This window comes from Triticum aestivum, chromosome 7B, assembly GCF_018294505.1.
Source record: "Triticum aestivum cultivar Chinese Spring chromosome 7B, IWGSC CS RefSeq v2.1, whole genome shotgun sequence".
NCBI classification, from domain to species: domain Eukaryota; kingdom Viridiplantae; phylum Streptophyta; class Magnoliopsida; order Poales; family Poaceae; genus Triticum; species Triticum aestivum.
Window position 1 is genome coordinate 549,073,853 of NC_057813.1, and position 19,197 is coordinate 549,093,049.

Here is a 19,197-nt window from a genome sequence, read left to right on the forward strand (position 1 = left end):
ACCCGACAAACGGCCGAACACCTTTTGGGCGGCGACGGAGGCAGGCATGGACGAGTCCCGGCCTGGGCTGGTGAAGGGCCACATCCCTGGCCCGTTCAGGCAGCAGGTTTGTCGAAGCCCGCATATGGTTATTGGTGGATTCATGGTTGGCAGGCATGTATGGTTTCCTCCCCGACATCATTTTCGAGCGGGCCTGCCAGATCAGAAAGCAGATGGAGTGTCCGGGGTGTTCCCCTTGTCAGATTCTTTCAACAACAATGGCTTCGTCTTTGGTAGGCTACTTTGAAGGTTCGAAACCTGCATATTAGCGACGGAGCTGCATCAAGCTCAGGTGGAGAGGTGACCTGTCACATTTTCTCTTGATTGTTGCCGCAGTGATGCTGGAGGCGGGTGACGAGCGTTGGCGTGAAGCTCAGTGGATTCTTCGGTCCTGATTGCGTTTTGTTTTCTTGGTTGGTAGTCCTTTGTGCAAAAGCTAAAGTGTTCTGTCTTTTTAGTTTTGCCAGGTCTTTATTATATGAATGAAACTTGTATTACAATGAAAAGAAAACACGTGCTCCCATCAAAGCTCACAAGGGTTGTACTTGTATATGTGCTGCCCAGGTCATTTTGGTGATATCCCCTCCCTCTCTGTGAAAATGACACTTGCTGCATCCCCATGACCACGTCCACGGAGACGGAGTACGGATTTTTGCCTGGTGTGATTTGTCAAACGAATCCTTACTTTTTTGACAGTCCTCTGTGTCCGTAGCCTATGTGTCTTGTTGCTGCCCGCATGATAACTGACATTAATCATTGCAGTGAAGAATGACATGGTAATCCCCAAAATTTACCCAGAGGACGTGATGCATTTTCCAGAGCTCAGGAGATCTGCGTAACAATATACTCCCTCCGTTTTTATTTACTCCGCGTATTAGGTTTGGTCAAAGTCAAGCTTTATAAATTTTGACTAAGTTTATAAACAAAAATATTAACATATACAATAACAAATCAATACCAGTAGATTTATTATTGAATGTACTTCCACTTCATATAGATATGTTTTGGTAAATATTTATATTCATTTCTATAAACTTGGTCAAATTTTAGTAAGTTTGACTTCAGTCAACTCTAATATGCAGAGTAAATAAAAACGGAGGGAGTATTAGGAGGAATTTTCTGATCCCAGGACATTTGTACCTTAAAGTCTTATAGGCTGAGAAATGTACGGAAATTCGTAGGAGTGCTCGTCCTCGTCTGCTCACGTTATCGCGGTACGCTTGTTCTCGTTGGGATCAGAGACTGGACTCGTATTAAACGCAGTATATGCTGCTGCACGCAACGGCATCATTACTTTACATATTAAAGGATTCTGGTGCGGACCAACGGCACAATACGCGCCGTTTCATCACGCCGTGAAACAACAACGGATCCCCGTACAATGCAACACATGCGACTGGATACCTGGGTTGCTTCACGTACGTCCACACCTACACTTCGGTACACCAACTATAGATCAGGAAATTTGATACATGAACTTTTGCAAACACGTGCACATCAGACTAATGAAGGTCCTTAGGCCTTGTACAGTATAAGTTGCTTAGAGTATCTACAGTCGGACGCCCTAAACCCCATGTACGGTTGGTCGGACGGTTAGATCATTGACAGGTAAAAAAAAACGACCTAGACGGACTCCTTGTACTGGCCTCATACGGCCGAACTGACCAACACCCCTTATATCCATCACAAATCTAGGTTATGGGGAGGCCCGAGTGCGATCGTCACATCGGACCAAGCCCATGCCGACCTATCCCCCCCCCCCCCCCCCCCCCCCCCCGGCGCATATATTTGTCCCCATCCGTTCCCTAGACTAAACCCTAGCTAGTTTGCTCCACCCCACTCCTCTCCACCCCAAGCTGCCTTGTCAAGCATGGCGGTCAGCGGATCCGACTCCGATCAGTCCCGATCCATTGATTGGTGCATATGAGCCCGACCGAGTTTGGATTCGATCCACCAAAAATCCATTGCGTCAGCACAATGGGCACTCAATCTTTCTAGAGATTTCATCATGAACTACATACAGATGTATATAAACATATTTTAATGTATATAGTCCGTTGTGGAATCTCTAGTATGTAGTCCGTTGTGGAATCTCTAGAAAGACTTATATTTAGGAACGGAGGAGTACAATTTTTAATGTATGATGGGACCCTCTAGCACGACCCATACGACCGAGGAGGCCATTGTACTTACAATGGCAAGTTTACAACATTTTGATTCCTAAAGAAGCATGGCAAAAATTCTAACGACAACTTTTCTAATACTCACATGGAAAATTTCATAATTATTTTTGCTACTTCACTAAAAGAGCATACATTCATAATTTTTGTAGTGTTCACATGGCAATTTCTGCAAGGCTCTCATGGGAATACATGATTTTTTCCCTCTATAATCGCATGGCAACTCTTTAAATACCCCTACTATTTTTACATCATGAAAAATATATATTTTGTATGACTTTGCAGGGAAAACTAGATAGTGGACCAATGGAACTTCAAATTTTGTTGTTTTCCTTTTCATGTCATGACAAATTCACTTCCCTATGTTTTCTAAAATGATGGCAATTAATGGCATGAAGAAATTCATAGATTTTGTACAATAAATTTGACGTGCTATGTTCCAATAAAACAAACTTGTGATGGTAGCCACAAGTAAAAATGTCCTGCTCAATATAATAATTTTGCCATTGTCAGATTTTTTTTGCCATAACTACAATTATTGAAATGTAGTATAAACCTTAAGCTACCTATGGCAAAACTATTTTTTCCCATGGCTAATTTATAGCTAAAAAGAAAGAAATTTTTCATGTAATGAACAAATATCACAAAATAAGATGACATGGCAGAAACATCGTTCAATTTTTTTCCCATGACATGTCTATATGTATTACATAACTTAAGCTCGCATGGCAAAACAATCTTGATTTTTTTCCATGGTAACTATATAGATGTAGAACAACTACATAAGGTGCCATCGCAAAATTATATTGAAGTTTGCCATGACTGTTATATAGATGTAGTACAAAACTTGAACTGCCCATGAAAAAGAAAACATACAATTTTGCCATGTAAAAAGTATAGCGAAAAACCAAGGAAAATGTAATGTCATGTACTCCCTCTGTTCCTAAATATTTGTCTTTTTAGAGATTCAACCATGGACTACATACGAAGCAAAATGAATGAATCTACACTCTAAATTATGTTTATATACATCCGTATGTAGTCTATAATGAAATATCTAAAAAGACAAATATTTAGGAACGGAGAGAGTACATAGTTGGAGGTGAATAAAACATCAGAATTACTCAAACCTAAAAATCACAACATGGCAAAAATGACAAATGTGTGTAAAAATTACCACGACACTACTTGTCATGATGTTGAGAAACAAATGAAGCATAGCAATTGTGTAGCATGATGTGTACACAAATACATGCCATCATACTCTTAAAAACAATGGACATCATGGTCAATTCAAATAATTTTGTTCTTCTAAGAAAGATGGCAGATTTAGGATTTTGTCATTGGCATATGACAAAAAAATAGGATTTTTTTTCTCTAGAAAGACGAGAAAATTGGGAATTGTCCATGCTACAAAAGAGAATTTTGCCACATGTTCAATAATTGCCAAGGCATCTATACAAAGTGCCATGGTTAAAAAATAAAAATATATTTTACCATGGTAGCTCGAACCCCAACAACAGCCGCTTGGTGGTCAGGGTTCCAGCACGCCGAGGCCGTCGGTCGCCATATGTTCCTCCTCCTGCTCCGTCCGTTCTCGCTTCTACTCGGGTGAGGCGGCCTCACCGGCCAGCGGCGACCGGCAGATGCAAGCGAGCAAGCGAGACGGCCTGCCGATGCGCCCGCGTGTGCGTCTCTGTGTGTGTTGTTTGTGTGACAGCGGGATGGGACGTGGGAGACGAGTGAGGGAGAGAGCTATACAAATCGGATGGTACATATGCAGTCCGACCATCTTGTCCCAATGGAACGGTTCGTCAATTCCCGTCACGTCGTAACCTCGTTGTACCGGCCAAGTCCCGTATATTGAGCTATCTACACTTTTAGGCCCTGTTTGGTTCCAATAAGTCCTCTGACTTATAAGTCAGGTGACTTAAAACCAGTGACTTATAAGTCACATCCGTTTGGTTGTCATCCGACTTATAAGTTACCTTTCCACATCTTCCCATACCAATCAACATCATGCAGGTGGTGTGACCCATGTAAAAAGGAATGACTTATAAGTTTTAAGTTGGGGTGGAGCAACTTATGACTTATAAGTTGGGTGACTTATAAGTTGGGGCTGTTTGATAAAATAAGTCACTTTTTACACTTTTCGATTTATAAGTTGGTGACTTATTTGGAACCAAACAGGGCCTTAAACCCAACACAAATTTCCAGGATCAATTAATATCACCTGCATGTGGACGTTCTACTATTGGTCCACCTACCGGGAGCACGCGAGCTCATGTGTACTATCGCCGTTCTCGAGAAATGTACCCCATTTGTTCTAAATGTAAGATCTATTTTTCTAAAATACTAAGTAAACAAAATATGGAAACTATATTTCATGATAAATCTAATAATATTATATATATTGATAGTTTTAATGTAAAACTTGGTTAAAGCCAGAGAATTCTGGATTTTCAAAAAAATAATACTACACCTCATATATTGGAACAAAGGTAATACTATATATTTCAGAAATATGTAAACTAAACCACTTAGAGATGGTAATACTATATGTTAATACTATATGTTTTTAGCTGACGGTATCTGGTTGACGGTATCTATTTTTCATGGGCTACCTTTGTCAGCACCATCTCTAACCCAGTTGGCCAGAAAATGGCTCATTTTGCCCAAAGACAAGAAGTAGCTAGGTAGAAAGGATGTCGAGAGGGCATTTGAAGTTTGGTAGGCCCGTTTTGCAGTTGTTCGTGGACCTGCTAAACAATGGGATCCGGAGACATTGTGGGAGATGATGACATGTTGTGTGATCATACATAACATGATCGTAGAGGATGAGGGAGACGATGCCGCCGTAGCTCTGGAATTTGAGAACATGGGTGATCCTATCCAACTTTCAGACCATAATCTGGACACATTTGGAGAGTTTATTCAAATGCATCAAGTAATTCGGCATCGAACAACTCAAGAGTAGCTGAAGGAAGATCTGATTGAGCATCAGTAGACGGTTAAAGGGGACAACAATTTTGGGATGTAATATTTGAAATTTTTAAAATTTGAACTACTGCGGCATGCGGCTATTTGAACGTCCGTACCCGTTGAATGCTGCTATTTGATTGTGCGGACTTAAAAAAATGAGAAAGACCGGATGTATGCGGATATTGTTGGAGTTTTTTTTAGAAAAGGAGATGACCCCCGGCCTCTTCATCTGGGAGATGCATGCGGTCATTTTATTGATTATTCTCGAAGACCTTACAAAGTGTAGTACAACAATATGTCTGAATCCGCCATCTTGGCAACATCTGCCGCTACTCCAATCCATATGATGAAGGGGTGCAAGCTGGGCCAAATACCTAGACGTCTCACCTAAGCCTAATATCTAAAGCCGGATGCCCCGACCGAGCCACATACCGGGTCCGGAGCACATCGGTATGACGCACTCACATGTGTCGTCGCCGCCATCTTTCACTGGTCCATCTTCAGAGCAGATTGAGGTGCCAACCTTGGCAGGTGCCTCCGCCATCGACGCCACGCCATGGCGCCAAACGACGACCTCCACCTACTCGAGTCCATCTCCAAGCAACGGACGCAGATCCATGCTAGGATAGGGCCGCACCACCGCTGACGCCCACCACCCACAAGCGCCACCTAGCCCAAAGGTTCCCAAAGCGGCGCCTTCAAGAAGAGAACAACGCCATGAGCGTCGTCGCCACCCAACAAAGTTAGGGCTTTCGCCCGGGAGACCTAGGGGAAGGGAAAGTGAGGGGATCAATCCATACCAACGCCTCCAAGGAGGGGAACGACGCCCTCAGGCGTCGACGTCGACGTGGCCGACCATGGCCGACTAGGGATTTCGCCCGAACTAGATCCCCGCCACCAGCAGCGCCCCTTGTAACCTAAGGAAGCACGACCCGGCCAGGCTGGCCCGCACGCCGCACAGGGGAGGAGGGGAGGCACCAGATCGCGCGCCACCGGCCATCGCAGAAGCCGCCGCCGACCGCCAACGACCATCGGATCCCGCCGCCCGCGCGGCCGGGACGACAGATCCACCGCCCGCACGGCTGCTAGCAGGCCGTGCCTTGCCAATGGAGACGCCACTCCAGATCCGGGGTTCCCCACGCAGAGGCAGGGCAACCGAGGCCCCGCCGCCACCATCCTTGGCGCCCCGGGCTTGCTCGGCGACGAGGAAGGGAAGAGGGGAAGGGGTGAGGAGGAGGGACGGCTAGGGTTGGGAGGAAGGAGGAGGAGGTGAGGAGGGGCCTTGATAGAGATCTAGAAGGGGCCACTCGAGTTATACTTGCTCTGGGTTTTACGGCGGATATGGTTGGATGGTGGCGTCCCACATCCGTGTCCGTGGTTTGATCCCCTGTCTGCATGCAAACGGATATGGGAGGAAATTTACGGGTCGTCGTTGGAGATGCCCTAGGAGCGTTTTTGGCACTACAATGTTTCCTGTTCCTTAAAGCGAGCAAATTAATCATTTGATCTTTAAGATCTCATCAGCAGGCGAGGGTTCCACCTGTCGCGCTAAAAACAAACTATTCAATTTTTGAGGAAACGAATCATCACGTCACAGGCGAAGCTACATTGAGTTTTTACTACATTTTGCAGAGCACAACAGGAAGCAGCGGCGGCGGCGGCAGCAAGAATATTAAAAATAAGGGCCAATTCCAGTTCTGCCCCTAACTCGAACCCACTACTCAGTTTTGCCCCTAATTTTTAGGTATGCTCAGTTTTGCCCCTCCGCCGTTAGTGTCACTTATAGAAATGCCCTTTTGTGCCGTTACCGTCCGGTCAAAGGACTTTGACCACCCAGAAAAAAATAGCAAAAAAAATCAAAAAAATCTGAAATTTTGTGGGATCGAAGATAGTCATATCCGCAAGGCGCGTGCAAATTTGTGTGCCATTCAGACACCCTGAGAGCTCGTGGCAAAGGAAATCATAATTTTTGTACACATGTGAACAGTAAATTCGAAAAAATAGAAAAAAAATCAAAAAAATATGAAATTTTGGGGAACTGAAGATACTTAGGTGCACAAGATGTGTGCACATTTTTGTTGCGTTTGGACATCGTATGAGCCCTTACGAGCTCGTAGGAGCTAAACTTTATTTTTTTCTCCGCGAGCTCCTACGATGTCCAAACACAACAAAAATGTGCACACATCTTGTGCACTTAAGTATCTTCAGTTCCCCAAAATTTCATATTTTTTTGATTTTTTTTTCTATTTTTTCGAATTTATTGTTCACATGCGTACAAAATTTATGATTTCCTTTGCCACGAGCTCTCAGGGTGTCCGAACGGCACACAAATTTGCATGCGCCTTGCGGACATGACTATCTTCAATCCCACAAAATTTCAGATTTTTTTGATTTTTTTTGCTATTTTTTTCTAGGTGGTCAAAGTTCTTTGACCAGACGGTAACGTCGCAAAAGGGCATTTCTATAAGTGACACTAACGGCGGAGGGGCAAAACTGAGCATACCAAAAAAATAGAGGCAAAACTGAGTAATGGGTTCGAGTTAAGGGCATAGATGTAAATGTCCCTAAAAATAAAGCCGCTCCTTCGCTGCCATCCCTTGCATCAATGCCGCCGAGAGGCAGCAGAACGTTGAAAACCGCGTACAACTGCGCCCCGGTGCAGTGACAGCAACTATACCTTGGGACCCCCTCTCTCTGTCTATCTATCTATCTCTCTCTCTCCGTCTGAGACCAGCGCGTTGTGCATGGTGTGCGGGCAGACTGACCATGGAAGAAGAAACAAGCATGGGAACAGAAGGGGTCGGCATTGACAAGGTACAAGTGCCCACCTGTTGCGCTCAACAAGGGAAGCAATGGGACAGAGTAGTTAATAGCACTTTTGAGGGAGCGTTTTATCAACATGGTAACCTGCTGTAGGGTTACCTGCTTACTGCTGTTTGGTCATGGTGAAAGAATCTAGTGACTGGTCTTGAGGGAAATAAGCTAATGAGCAAGTAGAGTTGTAGATAACACGGGAAAGACTTATTGAAGTAGGATCAGCCAGACAGAGGCAACAAGCAGTAGTATATACATTGTAAGGGCATCTTCAACCTTGACTCCTAAAACGGACACACTATTTGTCCGTAGACCAGTGGGGACCAATCCACGGATACTAATGTGAGAGCTGGTCATCGAACCATATCCCTAAATCTCCTTCTATGCATGTGCATGCCGCGGTTAACGAGAGAGAGGGGATGTCCAGATGGGATGTCTCCCCCGTCCCCTCCCCCCCCTAATTTTTTTTGCTTCTAGTTTGGGAAAGTTCGGACCTCCGGATGCGTTTTCGGACACACGCGCGGGGGGGGGGGGGGGGGGGGGGGGGTAGCACTGAATGAGAAAAAGTGTCCGGACTCCCACAAATGACATATAGAGCAATTTGAGGGTCCGCATTGGATGCCCTAATAGAGCTCATGTGTAAATAAATTAAAGTAGCATTTCTTTTTAGCTAAATCATTATGCATGTTGACTATTAGATTGGCTATAGAAGACATGGCAACATCATATAGTCAACAACTGACTATATTATTAGCAGCGCTCTTAGGGTGAGCTACTTCCCCCACACCCCGGACACAAATCCTTTGACTTACTTCACTTCGCCGCGTGTAGGCCCCATCTAATAGTCCCACACCCCCATTCTTTTGATAGACCCTCCCAAATACATAAATGGGGACACAAATGAGCACTCTTGGAGATACCCTAAAGGATAAGAAACGACCCAGGTTGGTAAAATACCAAAGGTATCATTAGATTTGACATCATAATTATTGTTGGTATATATTTTCGTAACATTTTGCTTACATAACTATCTGAAGTCTGAAGTAAATGGCCAAAAAATTGCATACTAGAGACTAGGCAAAGTCAACAAGGACATTCTAAAACAGCGGAGAGGGTACCGCTACTACAAACTACCTCCTCATGGTCTTCCATATTGTCCAAATCATTTCTACCAACCTCTTGCTTATTTATTTCTCTCTCAAAAAATTGCTAACCTCTTGTTTATGGATCTTATACAAATTAGGAAAATTCTATTTTTTTGAAGTATCCCAAAATTTGGAAAACTAAACAAGATGTGTAAAAAAGTGCAATCTTATGGAACAACAAACAATCTAAGGGGGTTCACTAAATTGGTAACTATATTTGCCATATTTTCTAAAGAGAATCATCAATATTGATGTGTTATTTTGCTCAAAAATAAAATATGTTTTATTGTGAGTTTTTCAGACATTTTTGTTTCCTTTTTGAATTATTACAATAACCAAGGGACAAAAAACGACCCTTTTCGTACAGGGAAAGTAGGTAAAGTTCTCAAGGATGAACACTACTAAAGTTTCCTAGCCCGCTAATTGGCAGTTAAATGGAAGACCCCGTCAAAACATGACCATATTGTATGAGGAAATATTAATGTCTAATCATTTTTATCTATTATGATATCTTATTCTCTATTTTTGAATAGTTACAACTCACTACCCAATTTCCTATACATGTAACATTTCCATGTTAACAAACCATGCGTGCATGCTACATCATCAACTTGCATCTTGCTATATTTTTCCAATGCATGTGTCCCTTCCACATCAACAAAATCATGCAATTTGTACTGCTATATATCTCGCTATAATTAATCCTCATAGATATTCATGTCATCAACCTATTTAACCACATCATCACTCTACCTATTTATAACAGTATTCTTACGGAAATGCGCGGGTTATCTTCTAGTATATCTTAATACATGATCCCTACTAATATTTTCTCTCAACATGCAAATATGTCCACTCAAAAGGTACCGGCTGGTAGCTGCATGGGAAAATGCTTTTGTTTTTTATACTAGTTATAGTATTATATATTCAGAAATTAATTTCTAAAAAATATAATGATTAAATAATAAAATAATATATAACTTTAGTTTCAGTTCTGTTCCATACAACCAGATTTTATTGACCAGCAATATGTGGGGTATCATTTAGTTTTCAAGAAAGTATGAGAATAATTAGCCAAAACATGGAGGATGTGCGAGTGGCGACCGCGACGTGTTCAGCTGTTTGCGCGCAGGGAGGAGGTGCCGTTGGACACCGTGGTGGCATCGACGATAGCTGGACCAAGCAAGGTTTATGCATCAGTACAGTTCTGAAGATGGAGCGGTGGCAGTTGGCGGCGGCGGCCTCTGAGAGCACGCCGGACCAGTGTGTGCCCCAGACCCGGCAAGTGGCTAGGTTGGGGTCTCAGGTCTTAGATGTTAAGCTTGGCTACTATGTCTGTTTGGTATTAGGCCCAGGCTATCTGCGCCTCTTCATCAACTGGATAGGTGTAGCGACAGTTTGTTGCTTAGACGGCGGCTTTAGTCTTACTGTTGTATGACTTTGTAAGGTCTTGTGAGAATAATTAATAAAGTAGCCGTATGCATCGCCCAGATGCAGAGGCCGGGGGTCATCCTCCTTTTCTAAAAAAAAATTAGCCAATACATACATTTATAGTTGAGGTCCGAACTCAATTAGCTTTTTCTTTGCCATCATATATATAGTTCTCCGTTGTTCTGCCAGGTTCTATACCTAGTATGCTAGCTTAATTTTCCTCTGGGACCGTAGTACGTCAATAATATGCACATGTAAATTGGGCCTGGGAGGCTTTATTTTCTTCAGAAAAAAATGAGCTACGTACAACATTGATCTAGAGCAGTACAGGATATGCAGGCTTGCAGCAGGCAGTCGACTATAAGAAAGAAACTGCTCAGAGCTAACAAACAAAGGGTTATCATGGACCATCTCATGTATGACACTTAAAAACTGTATGTTGGCATTGGCTGCGTCATATGGCTGACAAGTAAACAGGTCTCCACTATGTGAATATACAGTTAATCTAGTACGAATCGTTTCCATGAAACCATCATTTGAACAGCATATATTCTACTGAAAAATCATCATTACCAAATAGACCAATATTACAGCTTGGACTAATGCTACTAGCTAATAGACTATTACTAGCATCACCACCAAAAAAATATTAAGATTAATGATTTGATCAATATTAATTGACTGAAGCGATAGTAGATAGTTTCACTGTCTACCCGAATTTTTTTATCTTGAAAATTAGCTGATGTATAAATCTGGAAAAGGTAGCCAAACTAAAGGCTAAAAAAAGAGCTAAAGCTTATTGGTAACAGGCAAGAGGAAAAGAGCAAACTTTAAGCACCTCTTTTGTTACTTTGATCATTGCATCTGTAATCAGCGGCGGACCAAGATTAAAGAAACTGTACTAGGACAAAGGCATAGTTCACCAGATATAGGCCATTAGTTAGGTTTGTGCAATCATGCTATCTTTGCTTGTTCTCTCTAACTTTCTCATGTTAATCCATGCAAATTGGACATGGACATGGATAGGTATACAGTTCCATGTCTCGTGATTCTTAACTAGCTGAAAGCACACTGCATTTGCCATCGGGGCAAAGCTAGCATCATGAGCTTCACACACATCCTTGAAAGGGTTCTCTCTCGGGGCTTAGGGGAGGGTGCTCAAAGAGATAAAGCGTAGCATTGTCTTTATGCAAAAGATGAGAGAGCATTAAAGCAAAACTAGCTATGAGATTCTCATGGATTGGGATCCACCAGGATGCTGCATGCATGCACGGAAGAGATGGAGCATATACACAGCTTGTATCTAGCTAGCTATTCCCTTTTGTTTTCTCCTTTAAGGCCACTTTGGATTAAATAATTTTTGGACGATAGCAATCCTATGGAAGCTATTTCGATACCAAATTCCCATGAAATTTGTTCCTATGACCCCCATTCCATAGGAATCTCAACATGAGCTCAAACCTCATTTTAATTTTTCGTTGAAAAGTCCAATGCACTTTAGGGCCTCTTTGCATAGCAGGAAGAAAATTGTAGGAATAGGAGAAACGTAGGATTAATTGAGATGTCACGTATACCATGGAATCCTACTGGATTTAGAAACACAGAAATTCTGTAATATCTAATTTTTGATAGTGCACATGAAGCAAACACGACATCTCTAGGGGATTGATAGAGAGGGTATATAAAGATATATTTTAAGTGCATTGGACTGCTGAAGAAAAATTAAAATGAAGATTCAGCTAATGTTGAGATTCGTATGGAATATGGTGCATAGGAAAGGATTCCATGGGAGTTGGTAACCCGAATCCCATGATCCAAAGGGCTTTCATAGGTAAAACCCATAGGATTCAAATCCTCCAAAATACCTACAAAGAGCACCCCTCCAACTATCTCTCCCTGCCCTCTCTCATCAACTCTCTAAAAGTCCTGCGTCAGTTTTTTGTGCACCAACCAAAGATAGTGCAGAATTTCTGTATTCTCAAATTATGTACGATTTCATGGTATGTGACATCTCAATCCTATGTTTTTCATATTACTAGTTTTCAAATTCTTGTATCCAGAGAGGAAATATGTCTGCATTTTCACAATGCATAGGCACTTTTTGTAGAAAAATATAAGACTGCATGATAGTTACATCAGTCTTGCAATAATATAGGAAAAGTTCAAAAGCTCACACAGGATACCAAAAACATAGGTATAATAGAGAAAATGCATGATTGCAGTTGTATGGTATGTTGAATTCTACATGTAATAAAAATGCATGAATTCTTGTGAAGAAGCATTTCAGTGCTCTATAAAACACAGGAATTCTGAGATTATGTGTTTCAGATATATTTTTTAATTTTTTTTGCATTTGTTTTATTTTAGTGTTTATTGTGTGGGTGCACCGAACTTGGGTGTAACCACTACTTTCCCTTAGAGAAGGGAGAGAGAAGACGCAGGATGTATTGGAACTTTCAAAGTCTTTTTCCCATGAGGTTGGACCTAATGTTGGTTTCCTCCAAAACATGTATGAAAAATTCATATCTACTGAAATTCCTTTGGTACGATCCTATGATCCAAAAGGAAGGATTTTTTTCCCTTCAGAGTGCAAAAATACCTTTTCTACAAATGTCATTCTAGGAACATACAAGACATCCACTGCAGAACTATATACATTTTACTAGGCGAACTTCTATAAATTATTCTTAGGAGGATGTAGACAAGCAGTAGTCCTAGCTAGAGGCCAAGTATGCCAAAAACAACGGATCTCAAGTTCTCAAACAGAATTGTAGTACATGCTCCTTTTTTTTTGCGAAAAGAATTGTACTACCTACAACAATTGTTTCATTTTGATTGTTAGTTTTCAGAAGAAAGCACAGTTTTTTTTCTCGCGCGTGCTAGATTATGCCAAGTCCTTTGGAAGAAGAAGAAGAAAGAATTATGTCCATTGCTTATATTACTACATAAAGATTTTCTTTGATATCTTTGATTCTTCCTTTTCTTGACTACTTTTATCTACACAAGACAACATCAAGTGAATGCATGATAACCGGGGATGACCATGCATGCATGCTTTTCAAGATATATCTTTGATACAACATCGATATCTCCAGCAATATGAGAGTTGTGCCAAATTTTATATTGTTGAATAAACTTGAAGTGAAATATAGATCTTGGTACATGCATCGACGCGGCGAATACTAGCTTTGAAGCCATTTTTCTATTGAGGAAATTTCAACAATAAAGAATTTAACATGCATAATTTCGTCCAAAAAGATGGTCCGCATGGAAATTAGAAATATCAAGAAGCTGGAAATATCCCACTTTAATAGATAACATGGGCCTTAAACTAGAAATGGGAAACACAAAGTATGCTTATCAGTTTATAGATAACTTAATTAGCTTTTGTATGCTTCAATTACAGAACGATAGTAAATCACTTCTTGGATGTAAGGAAATAAAACTTACAGATAACTAGATTTTCAACTTCCAATCATCTCAAATTAAAGCATGATCACAAACATGCAAGACTCCAATATACCACAACTTGTGCTAAAAACAAGAAAATTAGTTATAAACATCAGATGAACACAAAAGATGTCAAGACTTAATTAGTACTCCTTCATCCCAAAATAAGTGTCGCTAATTTAGAACAATTTTGTACCAAATTTGTGATAAATCAGCGACACTTATTTTGGGACGGAGGGAGTAGTAGTAATAAGCCAGTAGGCCCGTGGCCATTGCATACATGCATGATATCTTCTTTGAAATTTTGAATTAATATTTGATAATCTGTATCACCATATACCAAATCAAAGTCTACACATACAATGAAGCTAGCTAGGGTAGGCTATACCCGAACAATTAGAAATTCACTCACCTCTCTCATAAGTCATAACCATACATGCACCGATCGATCCCTTGATTAATCCAGCTGCAAATGTATAATCCATCTTTCTTTCACAATTAAAACGCACCCTTCACTGTTCGCACTATCAACTATATACGCCTGCCTGCAAGCTTCATGTATACAGATAGTACGTACTGCCAGTAATAGCTTGCGCTCCCACACCTCAGCTCACATGCATATATACTTACCCAGTAGGCCGTAGCCCTAGAGATGGACCGGCTCGATCGGTTAATTGGCCTTCCAATGGCGACGGTCGCTGCCGGCGCTGTTGGTGGTGGTGGCCGCGGCAGCGGTGTTGACGGTGTGGTCAACCTCGGAGGAAGGGTCGCGGTCGTCGTCGTCAAGGTCGAAGCAGTCGATGCCGCAGGGCGCGTGGCCGCGGCCGAAGGCGCGGATGTGGTCCTTGAGGGAGCGCTTGTGCTTGAAGTCGGAGCCGCAGGCGCAGTACCAGAGCTTGCCGCAGTTCTTCTCGTGGGTGCGCCAGTCGCCGCGCACGGCGAAGGCCTTGCCGCACTTGCGGCACATGAAGGGCTTGATCCCGTGCTTGCGCTTGTAGTGCGTCTGCAGGGTGCGGAAGTCCTTGAGCGGGCGGGCGCGCGGGTGGTCGACGTTGTTCCGGCAGCCCGCCGCGCAGCAGTAGCACGGCAGGCGGAGCATCGCCGTCGGCTGCGTCCCCCGGAGCGACTCCGGGCCCTTCCGGTACTGCGACCCGTGCCCCCACATGTGCATCTGCAAGCGCAAGCGTCCATGGCAACTGATGGATCAGACATGAGACAGACAGACAGAGTTGTAATGGCTTACACATGCATGCATGGACAAATTGGACACGGAGTGGTGCTTGCTGGTGCCGACCGCAGAGTGTTCGTTGCGTGTGTACAGCGGCTCGATCGGAGCTACCGAGCGGCATTGCCGCTGCATGCACTGTGGCTAGTCAGGAGGGAGAGAGCTACGAAGGTGCAAGACGAAGTGATGGCTCTCCGTCTTCACGTGCTTGAGGCAACGGGGGATGGGAGGATAATTTAAGTTGCAGAGGGACCATCTCTCTCTCTCTAGCTACCAGTATCTAGTTGCATAGATGCATCAATTAGGGGGAGAGAGAGCAAAAGGGATGTTGAGCAATGGACTGTGCGAGACTGAAGGGCACTGCTCGTGGTGGGGTTTGTTGCAGAGAAGGAGAGAGAGGAGGAGTCTGTGGCCGGCGTTGGCTTGAGACGCGCACACCGATCTGTGTAACCTTGAAGGAACTGATCAGGGAAAGATAAAGATGCCTTTCTGCTAGATCTTTCTTCCCAGATCTCTCTCCTTTTCTCTCCCTGCGCTGCGCGTCCAGCCCGCTGCCAATTGAAAAGGCAAAACAAGCGCAAACTCCAAGATCGGTCAGTCTAATACTGCCCAGTAGCCAGCATAGGAGCTCATAGTTCTCCATGTCAATGGCCGTCCCAGAGCCATTACTGCATGCCCTCTCTCTTCCCTCTTCCCACTACCCTCCCGGTTCAGTCAAATCAACGAGATACGGCAGACAGAGTGCATGACCTCTCTCTACTTCCCTCCCAGTTCAGTCAAATCAACAAGATACGTCAGCGAGCGAGCGAGCGAGCGAGAGAGAGAGAGAGAGAGAGAGAGAGAGAGAGGTGGTACAAGAAGCAGCGGCACTTGCTCCTAGATCCACCGCCGCTGCACCTTGCACAGGACAAAGGAAGCCAGAGATGCATGCACTGCTCCAATTCACGCACATGAAGGATAAAAAGAAGTTCACAACACAAACATCCAAAACAAAATCAACTAAAATCCCCCAATCAAGACCAGACAGGATCAGAACCAAAAATTGAAATCCGATGCATGCACAATGCAATTCGAAGATGGATCACCTCACCTGCATGTTGTTGTATCTGTTGAAGGTCTTGTAGCAGACGGGGCAGGAGAACTGCGTGGGACCAATGAGGATCTGGGATGGGGTGGGGATCCAGTACTGCCCCTTTGTGAGCCTCCCTATCCCCAGGGAGGCGCACCCCACCCCGAGCGCCATCGTGCTGCCATCCTCCTCCTCTCCTTCGCCTTCCTCCTGCCCTTCTTCCTGCTGCTGCTGGCTTCTCTCCTCAGCAGCCACTCCTCCCGCCGCTGCTGCTTCTTGGTGGTGGTCGCCGCTGCCGGCTGCTGCATCAGAGGGGCTGGGGCTGGGCAGGCCGATGTGCAGGGCAACGGTGACCTCCCCGGCTGCCTGATCGGCAGCTTCTGCCTGGCTGCTGCAGGAGGCGGTGGTTATGACCTTGTGATCTTCTTGATCGTGGTGTTGATGGGGGTTGTGGCAGGTTGAGGAGGAGGGCGTGAGGCTGAGGAGGGGGAGGGCTTCCCTGATCGGAGGGGAGGAGGGAGGTGGGTGGTGGAGGTTGGAGGTGTAGCTGGGGAAGGGGGAGGAGGAAGAAGCCGCTGCGTTGGAGTAGCGGAAGCTGTAGCCCCTCAAGAAATTGGTGTAGGGATCCCCCATGGATGGATCGACTGGTGGTACAGTGGAGCTGGAGATAGGAGAGACACGGTGTGGATGAGAAATGGCAGCTAATATAAATAGAGAGAGAGAGAGGCTTCGGTATGGATCACCAAGAGGAGAAGAAGAAGAGAGGGAGAGATGAGAGAGACGGAGATAAAGGTGTTGTGTGTGCGTGTAGTAGCCCTAAAGGTGTAAATGAGGCTGTAGAGGACGAAAGGGAAGTTCACTAGAGAGAGAGAGGGACGGGGGGAGGGAGGGGGATGAGGATCACCTGGCTGACAGCATAGAGAGAGGGGAAAAGTTTTGGTGGTGCGTATGAACAAAAGCAAAAGGTTTGGAAGGGGAAGAAGAGGAGTGTGGATACTACTCATTCTGGTGCTGCATGCTAGGATGTCTGTAGTCAGTCAATGGTGATTCATTCATAAATAAACCTTGGGAATTGGAAGCTTGAATTCTCTCCTTCCCTTATTATTCCCGTGGAAGTATGGGAACCAAATATCCCCTGCAATACTTTAATTGACCAAAGACGAAAATTTATGTCACCCAGCATGCAGTAGCATATGCCAGCAAGAAAATCAGTGACAGTATATCGAAACAGTTACCCTATGACTCGGTCATTTTTTTTACCTCGAGCTTTATTCCATATGAATAGGGTTACAGTCGAGAGGCAAGAGTTCCTCCATACACGGTGGTCCATGATCTAGCCATACTCTCGGTATGACTATACAAAGCCAACTGATCTGCTACTCTATTTTCTCGTGCTTAATCTTTTTCTTTTTGCAGGACAAGTTGTCATCGGTTAGGGCCATCAATGCCTCCGAGGAGTCTGACTGGACCAGAATAGGAACATCACAATGTTGAGCTGCCAGCGCCATACCTTGCTCCATGCATGCAACTCCGCCTCTAGTGCATGCAACTCGGTCATCTTTTGTTCATAGTAATTTTGTAGGAATTCTATATGATAGGATTCCTATAGGAAATTTTTTGCTATATCCATTTGGTTTGTAGAAATAGATTACTATATGCTGGATTGATTCATAGTCATATCCTTCATATTTAAAAAAAAAGCGGTATTTTTCCTATAGGAGAAGAGATACATGTCAGTATTTCTCCCCATAGTCAAGTAAAAGACAAAACAAATATGAGATCAGATGTACTATCTTAAATCTCATAAAAAATTGAATAAACAAATTTCATAATGATTGAACTAACGCACATGTATGTACCATGTACCAAACAAACCCAAGTAGAGAGATACTAGATCAGAGAGAAGAAGAGGCTAGCTTAGATGGCGCCAAGCCAAGCTTCCACTGCATACGCTTTGCGCTAGCGACATGCATGCCGTGCCCCCACCTAGAGAGAGAAAGGGTTGGAGATAAAGAGAGGGAGGGAGATGGAGTAGTACCAACAAACAACACTGTTCTGCCATGGCCATGGGCGCCAACTAATCATATACGAATTGCTTGTGTATTGCAAAGAAACAATCAAGGCGGAGAAACTGTATGGCTATAGCTAGATAGGCCGTTGTAGCTTTTGCTTTGTGTAGTGGAATACTAAAGCTTAGCTTTTTTCTGTCTGTAGCTTTTCCATGTTAAGTCATAGATTGTCTTGATGATTACACAATAAGTGTGTGGCTGCATGTTAGTTTGATGCTTGTATCTTTGTACTATGCTGATTAAGGACTCCTGTTTTTATTAGCTATATATAATTTCTGCAATTCTTAAAGGAAGTAATGCTGATAAGGTTCAAAATAATGAGACATCCTTGTTGGTCTCCAAGAAAGCGGATAAAAATATCTTGAAGACAGTGTGACAACCCCAAAGTCATGTCTTAATGTAGTGTTCGAGTTACTGACCACTACTGCTGGCACAAGCTCTTCGAACTCGCTGCCTGAATCAATTCGGCTTCTTGAGTCTCAACTTCAAGTTGAAAGACATCGATCAGATGTGCTGTGACACGAATCCGAAGAAATGAGGAAGTCTCTACAGAATTCAGATGCATACTTTCTGGTGCAACAGCAAGCGCTTGAGGATTTAAGCGCCAAACAAGAGAAAACTAACAAAGTTGCTAAGCTTCTTGCCAGCATGGTGGGTACCCAGGATATTGTTTTATGAGCTCTTCTGATGTGGTTTCAGTTCTGGACTTGTTTTGCTGCGGCGTTTATTTGCACTGGTCGCCAACTTTGACAACCAGTGTATGTAATATGCTGCTTTGTTTGCTATATTTGCA

The 19,197-nt window shown here is 43.5% G+C and overlaps 1 protein-coding gene across 1 annotated transcript; it reads right to left on the reverse strand.

The window, feature by feature from the left end:
- Positions 1 to 14,329: 14,329 nt before the first annotated feature.
- On the reverse strand, positions 14,330 to 17,152 carry LOC123162376 (zinc finger protein WIP2). Its single transcript, XM_044580163.1, has 2 exons — positions 16,357 to 17,152; positions 14,330 to 15,212 (listed from the first exon to the last, which is right to left on the reverse strand). The coding sequence occupies exons 1-2, from the start codon at positions 16,966 to 16,968 to the stop codon at positions 14,712 to 14,714; spliced, it is 1,113 nt and encodes a 370-aa protein (XP_044436098.1). The 5' UTR covers positions 16,969 to 17,152; the 3' UTR covers positions 14,330 to 14,711.
- Between the last annotated feature and the right edge of the window lie 2,045 nt (positions 17,153 to 19,197).